At 40.6% G+C, this 8347-nt stretch overlaps 1 protein-coding gene across 1 annotated transcript; it reads left to right on the forward strand.

Moving 5' to 3' along the window:
• Positions 1-2974: 2974 nt before the first annotated feature.
• spata4 (spermatogenesis associated 4) lies at positions 2975-8238 on the forward strand. The gene is made up of 6 exons (XM_017475256.2): positions 2975-3211; positions 4464-4593; positions 4828-4946; positions 6678-6898; positions 7401-7477; positions 7870-8238. The coding sequence occupies exons 1-6, from the start codon at positions 3111-3113 to the stop codon at positions 7879-7881; spliced, it is 660 nt and encodes a 219-aa protein (XP_017330745.1). The 5' UTR covers positions 2975-3110; the 3' UTR covers positions 7882-8238.
• The last annotated feature ends 109 nt before the right edge of the window (positions 8239-8347 follow it).

Genomic DNA, 8347 nt, shown 5'->3' on the forward strand with positions numbered 1-8347 from the left:
TTGATCAGTTTTCTATAACAGCAGCACTGACAGTAGCGCAGGTTTATATTAACGTGGTCGCTCTGATACATTATCGTTTCTATAGCAACAGCTCGTTCACCGGGACTTGACAAATAAATGGATTAAAAAACGCGTATTTGTCGATATGGTGAAGTTTTCGGTAAGGAGGTGTTTCTGTAACGCTTTTGGAAGGAGTCTCCGGTGTCAGCGCTTTGCAACAGTCAGAGGTAATGCTCTAACGTTAAAGTGCACCTATTATGGTTTTTCAAATAGTCCCTTTCATGTAGTGTGTTATATACGTAGCTGTTTGTGAATGTAAAAAGTCTGCAAAGTTCCAAAAACGACAAACGGAGTTATCGACTCCCAAAAGAAGGAATCGATTCTGAACAGCTGAACCGAGTCGTTAGTGATTCCAGACTTATTTCCTGTACTAATCTATGTAGGTTCGTAACAAAAAGCCCCGTCTCTGGTCTTCATCGGCTGCTCGCTGACAGCGGTAGACTAATCACAACAGACTGGGACGTCTGGCCAATCAGAGCAGAGTACGCTCTCTGAAAGGAGGAGTTTAGAATGAATCCTTTAGAACGGATCATTTAACGAGTCGTTTGTGACACTGGGGAAAATAGGCAATGCTATTTTATGCTAAATTATGAGCACGTTAAATTTTTATTTATTCATTTTTCTTACCTTGGATGCATGTAAATCTATAGTATGAAGACTTTAAAACAAAATCAGTTACGTTTCAACACCATAATCGGTGCGCTTTAAGTTTTCCCACATCTTCAGGACAGAGGAGTTTACGCTTTGTTGTTTCTCTGTAACACGACCTGAACTAGTTCACAAATATTAAATGTAACTGTTAACGGATAAAAAGTATGACACGTCGTTCTTTAATAACGACACACAGTGCTGTGGTATAAGCGGAATAAAACGCTTAAAATAATCAGCGTCTGTGAGGTGACGGTACGCCCAACCCCGTCTTTAATTATTTTACTGTAACAGCACAACACACAGAGTTTTACCATTAAGAATGAATAAATTATCGCACATTTATAGCGAGTCGATTTGTTTACGGCTTATTATTCTTCATTTTTTAGAAGTTCAGATTAAGCTACAATAGCACTTGCTTTCAACTGGTGATGTAGTGCCTGTATTTATTCTTTTACAAACTGTGAAATTGGAAGGAAGCACGAGTTCAAAAATAAAATCCCACATTACTCGCAGTCTAAATGAACTGCGTTGTCGTCTGATCTGAAGAGCCCACGTTCTCCTCCTCCACATGGACCCTCTGGTTTTCACACCCTGCCTCTGACAGCACCTTATTACTCGCAAGAAATAGATTTGTAATTTTAATTTATTACAATGCGAACAATGAAGGAGCTGTTACGGGCCTATAGAATTACTGCCCAAGGAAATAAAGTCCAATTACAGTCACGCTCCTTCTCCTTATGAATCAGCTGGGTATTAAAGCCTGCTGAAAAGCATCTGGAGCTGTAAATACCCAGCCGTAAATGACACACACTGAATCGAATCGCATGGATTTTCGATTTTACGGGATAATTAGGATTGCCCGGATACAGAATGAGCTCTAAAATAGCTGAGCAGACTAACACTAAGGTCTTTATATTTACAGTCAGCTGCAGAATTATTGGCACGCTTCATAAAAAAAAAAAAAGGATTTAAATAAATAAATAAAAAAGGTTGTGAAGTGAAGGTCTGAGGTTGATTAGATTGTTCTCATATTGCAGATTATGAGAGAAATGGTAAGCTGCGTTGCTAGACGTTTTTTTGTATTGTAATGATTATATTCTTTTTTTAAAAAAAAATAGAGAATATCCACTGAGCTCGTCTCATCGTCGTTTTAATTACGTTCAAAAGAATGATTAATAAAATCACTGTGTCTCATATATCGCTGCTTGTCACTAACAGTGTGTGTGTGGGCAAAAACGTTCATCCATGCAGACGCAGTGTGTGTGTGTGTGTGTGTGTGTGTGTGTGTGTGTGTCAGTGTGAGATTATAGCGAGCATACACTGCCATCATGTGGAGCTATCTGGAGCTAAAGGAGGAATTCGCAGGGGGGGTGTCTGGAGAGGTTTGGGAATTTGGAAAACCTTTTGGAAGAATTATGGATATTCTGTTGTCAGTAATAATAATAATAATAATAATAATAATAATAATAATAATAATAATAATAATAATACATCAATCCATTCATTTTCTGTACTGTTTATCCAGGGAGCCTATTCCAGGGGGAATGGAGAACAAGGCGGGGTACACCCTGGACTCAAGGATCCTATTTGGGGTACACCATATGAAAGGATCCTATTCGGGGACTTTAGTTCAGCTTGAACTCCTCTCTCCCACACCTGACAGACAGACAACAGCGAGTGAGACTGGGGAAGCTCACATCCGGGACCCTCACTGTCAGCACTGGTGCTCCTTAGGGATGCGTTCTGTCTGCACTACTAAGGAGCCCTCCATTAAACTCCTGAAGTTTGCAGATGACACCGCGGTCATCGACCTGATCCGTGACGGTGATGAGAATGCATTCAGACGGGAGGTTGGACGTACCCTGGTCACAACAACCTTGAGCTGAACATGCTCAAAACACTGGAGATGACAGTAGACTTCAGAAGGAACGCCCCTGAACTCCACCCACTCACCATCATGAACAGCACTGTGGCAGCAGTGGAGTCATTCGGGTTCCTGGCCACTACCACCTCTCAGGACCTGAAGTGAGACGCTCACATAGACTCCATTTTGAAAAAGGCCCAGCAGAGGTTGTACTTCCTTCACCAGCTGAGGAAGCTCAACCTGCCACAGGATCTGCTGATAGAGTTTTACTCACTGAGCCGTCACAGTCTGTCCCGTGTACTTCTACAACTGTCTGGATCGGCCGGTTCTTATTCTGATTTAATGAGCAGTGTAGTGAGTGCAAATGACCGCCAGGTGGCAGCAGCGCGCTGAGAGTTGTTTCCATAGTAACGCAGACAACAGAACAGGAAGAGAACTCGAAGAAGCCCGAGCTCAGTATACGTAAAGGGGACTAAATGTAGCTCGTTTTAAGTGTTTGTTATTGAGATATTTATCACAAATTAAATAAATCTGCATGGAGTATTCACCGGAGAGGAAGAGGAGCGGACTTCCGCGGGAAGTGTGGAAATGGGTGCAGAGTCTCGAGCTCTCCATTTCACCCAAAAACATCCGGAGGTCAGAACAATGTTAATATCTATAAACATTCTGAATAAATACACACCCGATTCTTCAATAAATACATACATAAATGAATAAATAAGATCATTTAAAAGCTCGACATATAAGTACAAATACAACTTTACGAGTTTTTATTTATTTACTTGCTTTTCTTTTTCTTTCTTTTTTTTTTTTTTTGTCCCCATGTATAAAACAATACACGAACTTCCTGATATAAAAACATTGGCATTAATACAAATACTCGTTTCCCACAATGGAAATAATTTCTACTAATGAATCGTTTTGAAACAAAATAAATAATAGAAATAGAATTAAAATAAAATATTATTCAGACATCACGAGTTTTACTGAAACTCAGACAGACCACCGAAACCTGAACATTAACCATTTAATTCATTCAACACAGCCCGTCTTTTTACCACTGAGAGAAAAATTAAACTGTTTTTTTTTTTTTTTTTTTTTTTAAAAAAAAGCTCAGCATAGACGTACATACTGTATGTATAAATCCTCATATTTAACCCATATATAATACATACATTGTTTGAAATAAAAATGATGTCACTAAAATAAATACATAATTTAAAGGAGTTAAAAATTCCAGTAATTATGAATATGATTTTATATGTGTATACGTATATTTTAATCATTATTCATTATCATATATCATTAATCATTTAGTTACACTGAAACTACACTCATCAAACGGATTAGTGGTCCGCACGGTCGCTTCACACCTCCAGGGGTAGGGGTTCGATTTGTGACACTGCCCTGTGTGTGTGTGTGTGTGTGTGTGTGTGTGTGTGTGTGTGTGTGTGTGGAGTTTGCACGTTCTCCCCGTGCTGCGGGGGTTTCCTCCGGGTACTCCAGTTTCCTCCCCCAGTCCAAACACATGCACGGTAGGCTGATCGGCGTGTCTAAAGTGTCCGTAGTGTATGAATGGGTGTGTGAGTGTGTGTGTGATTGTGCCCTGTGATGGATTGGCGCCCTGTCCAGGGTGTACCCCGCCTCGTGCCCCATGCTCCCTGGGATAGACTGCAGGTTCCCCCGTGACCCTGTAGGATAAGCGGTGTAGAAGATGGATGGATGAAATGAGGATGTATAGCATGTAACGTTACGATAAATAAATAAACAACTTTCACAAGTATAAACTCTTAAACATAATAAGTTATAGGTACATTGTACTAGAAATTCTAGGGTCTTACACGCTTCCCTGTACACCTGTGTGTCTCTGTCCCGCGCTGTGTTTTAGAGATTTCTCTAACGGTTATCTGGTGGCAGAGATTTTTTCCTGGTATTTCCCCGAGGATTTCTCCCTACACACGTACGATAAAGGAGCGTCGCTCAGCACCAAGCAGAGCAACTGGAGTCAGATCAAGAAGGTCAGTGTCTATCTGATTCTACACTGTGTGTGTGTGTGTGTGTGTGTGTGTGTGTGTGTGTGTGTGTGTGTGTACTGATGAGTTACTATTACCACGCTGAAGCTGATTATTTTCCTCTAACAGCACTTCCCTAAGTGTTTTATTCCTTTTACACCACAACAATTTGCCAGTCATTGTCCTTTATTTGTGTGTGTGTGTGTGTGTGTGTGTGTGTGTGTGTGTGTGTGGAGGCAGGTGTTGGTGAAACACCATATCAGTTTGATGAAGGAGTCCATTAATGGTACGATTCACTGCAAACCAGGAGCAGCTGAGGCTTTAGTTCAGGAGATTTACACACTACTGACCAACAGAAGGCAAGACAGACTGACACACGCACACACACACACACACACACACACACACACACACACACACACACACACACACACACACTAATTGTTGTCTGCATCGTTTTATCCTCTGTGGGTTTATGAATTCTGTTTTAATATGTGATGTTCAAATATCGTTACTGCTTTTGCATGAGATGTGTTAGCTCTGGACTGAACAGCAATTTACACGCGACAAATACTAAACAAAAATATTCACGTCTCATAATTAACCGTCATCATAAATGTTACTGCAGTTCAAAATATATCCAGTAGGTGGCAATGATGATTGAGCAGTGATCAATTATTATTGAAGCGTATTACTCTTATGCTTTTTCAGATATTATCTTTCCTGCTGTGTGTTATATACGTAGCTGTTTGCGAATGTAAAAAACGTCTGCGAAGTTTCCAAAGTCAAAGCGCACGACAGGCGGAGTCTCCCAAAAGAAGGAACCGATTCTGAACAGCTGAAACGAGTCATTAGTGATTCGTTAGTTAGAGATACTTCCTGTAAAAACCTATGTAGGTTTATCACAAAAAACCCACCTCTGGTCTTCATCGGCTGCTCGTGGACAATCACGACGGTTGAGGTTGCACGCTGACAGAGTTAGGTTCGTGTCTGCAAAAACCACTTTGCACGGACTCCTGATGGACGAGGATGTAAAGCGTCAGTGGTTAGAATTCATTCATTAAAGACCGGGCTGTACCCACTTTATTTGGACTATTTTGCGCCTCTGGATCATGATTAATTATTTATGTATATATTTTCTCACGAGTGTTCCAAATGCCTGGCTTGGTGTTGTATATGTGCACAGCTGTTAGCCTGTTAGCTGTTAGCCTCTGCTAATCTTACGATGTATCACTATCAGACTCGGGCTCAAATTGATGAGGTAAAAATGACATCATTACTGAGCTGAAATTCAGGTACGGTAGTGGGCGTTTCCATTCCGACACGGTAAGCGGTAGACCAATCACAACAGACTGGGACATCTGACCAATCAGAGCAGAGTAGGAGGCGGAGTTTAGAGTGAACGGATCCATGAGCGAGTCGTTAGTGACCCTGAGAAAAAGAGGTGATGCTGCAATGTAAATGATGAGAAAATGAAAGTGTTTTTTTGACCTTGGATTCACATAAACCTACTGTATGAGAGCTCTAAAACAAAACTAGGCACATTTATATAGCAGAATAGGGGCGCTTTAAGTCACAGAGGAGTTTACGCTTCTTTCTGGTTTCTCTGTAACATGACAAGCTGTGTTATTATCTTATTAACCTGAAGAGAGAATAAAGAGAGAGAGAATAGAGGGAATAAAGCGAGAGAATAAAGAGAGGGCAGGTCGGGGAACGAGTGTTTATAGCTGCTTTAACGTAAGCGAGAACAGGAACTCGTATCAGGAACATAACTATAAACAGGTAAAATGTATAATGTGTCATTCTTTATTAAATAAATATTGTACTTGGTAAATTGCTGTGGTGTAAGGGGAATAAAACCCTCGGGGACGTGCTGCGGTAGTAAAATAATCACCTCAGGGGGAAAGAGTAACTCAGCTTCATCACACCTCCACATCACTCAGTATTTTACTCATGTTACTATTGAATTTTTGCTGAAAGGAAGCGGCAAAATGTAGAGAATTTAGATTTGTTTTTAAATATGAACGTAAAATCTGAAGAGTCGTCTGAGTTATTGATTCGGCTGTCGACTCTGCTTCGTCTCTCTGCAGGATCCAGAGTGTCCAGGAGGAGGCGCTGGACTTCACCGATCAGCGTTATCAGGAGCGGCTGCCCATGGTGGCTCGAGCCACGGTGTCTAAAGCCATCAAAAACAACCTGCGTCTGAGCGAGGAGCTGGCCGAGCCCAACCTCAACACCAACCTGAGGAAAATCCACAACATCATCCACCGGCATGTGGAGCTCCGGAGAGAGGAGAGGAGCCAGAACCCCAGTAATTAACACACACACACACACACACACACACACTAGAGTATTTTAGTGCTATTTAAAAAGTTGTTTGAGGAAATCCTGCTTAAAACACTTGATCATTTTCCCGTTATTTGGAAAAAGCTCCCACTTTCCAGAAATACTTTATAGATTCATTTTCTCAGACCAGATTTCAGCTTTTGGAGGTATAGTTAAACTTTCTATCTGAAAACTATGAGTTTGAGGAGATAGTAAACACCACTGTTCATGTAATCATAGTGGTGCAATGCGGTGCTTGGGCCCCGAATATCACTGCTCGCATCTATATTGTTATTATTATTATTAGTAGTAGTAGTAGTAATAGTATTAATTGCTATGTAATTGTTTACATTTAATTTATTTATTGTCGAGTTATTAATCGAGTGACAGTTTGTTGTCTGTTTTGTTATGTTTATTTATTTATTTATGTATTTTTTGCTGAGGAGTGACGTTTTATTTTCTGTTTTTTTTTTTTTTTTGTCTAACAGAGCGTTTTAATGTGAAGCCCACACTGGGAGAGCAGGCCATCCGACTACCGCCATCACACACACACACACCACCACCAGTAAGATTACATTACCAGGATTTTCCACTCACAAAAGAGAAATAACAGCAGAATACAAACTCCGCTGAGACGCGACTGATGAATCAGACTCCGAGTTTCGAGGCTTCACTAGTTTGTTAGTGTCAGTGTTCAGCTGGAGTGATAAGTAACCCAAATGTCCAGGATGAGCAGATTACATATAAACCTGTGATTTACAGCGGCACTACTGTCACAGCTGCTGTTATAGAGAATTAATCAACACCTTCTGACCAATCACAGCCCAGAACTCAGCATCAGTGTGGTGTAATGGAAATTAATTCATTCAAGGATCCTACAAAACAACGAGTCTGATTATTGGTAACACTGATTAACTCTGTGTGTGTGTGTGTGTGTGTGTGTGTGTGTTTCTCCAGCAGGGTGACTGATGGGAGTCGCGACTCACTCTGCAGGGATCGGATTCCCTCTCCCTATCTACTTTGGAAATAAAGATCTATTTTAATATTTCTAATCAGACCGAACGTACACAATCTCCACTTTACAGCAAATCAGCCTGGGGATTAGCATCATGATGACTGTGTAATGAGACGTGCGCTGTGCATAATGATTTCAGCTCCCATTACTTGTTAGCTACATTAGCCTCGTAGCTCCAGGACAAAAAAAAAATCAGACACTAAACATGTTTTTGTTAATCGAGTACGTTTAGAGGAAACAGTACTTCTGAGTGTTGTGTTTTATGAAATGAAGTGTATGACCAGTAATAAACATCATAAGTAATAAATCAACATGCGTAGACATGTTTATTACTGTAGTTTTCTATATATTCTCAAATATTTGCGGGGGAAATCAGATACACAGCCTTACAGTAGGGAAAAACATGGTGAATATTTTATC

Source organism: Ictalurus punctatus, chromosome 8, assembly GCF_001660625.3.
Source record: "Ictalurus punctatus breed USDA103 chromosome 8, Coco_2.0, whole genome shotgun sequence".
NCBI lineage: Eukaryota > Metazoa > Chordata > Actinopteri > Siluriformes > Ictaluridae > Ictalurus > Ictalurus punctatus.

Coding starts and splice junctions, on each gene's coding strand:
- spata4 (XM_017475256.2), top strand. CDS start 3,111: ATGGAGTATTCACCGGAGAGGAAGAGGAGCGGACTTCCGCGGGAAGTG. Junction 4,947..6,677: donor ACACTACTGACCAACAGAAG/GCAAGACAGACT, acceptor GTCTCTCTGCAG/GATCCAGAGTGTCCAGGAGG. Junction 6,899..7,400: donor GGAGAGGAGCCAGAACCCCA/GTAATTAACACA, acceptor TTTGTCTAACAG/AGCGTTTTAATGTGAAGCCC.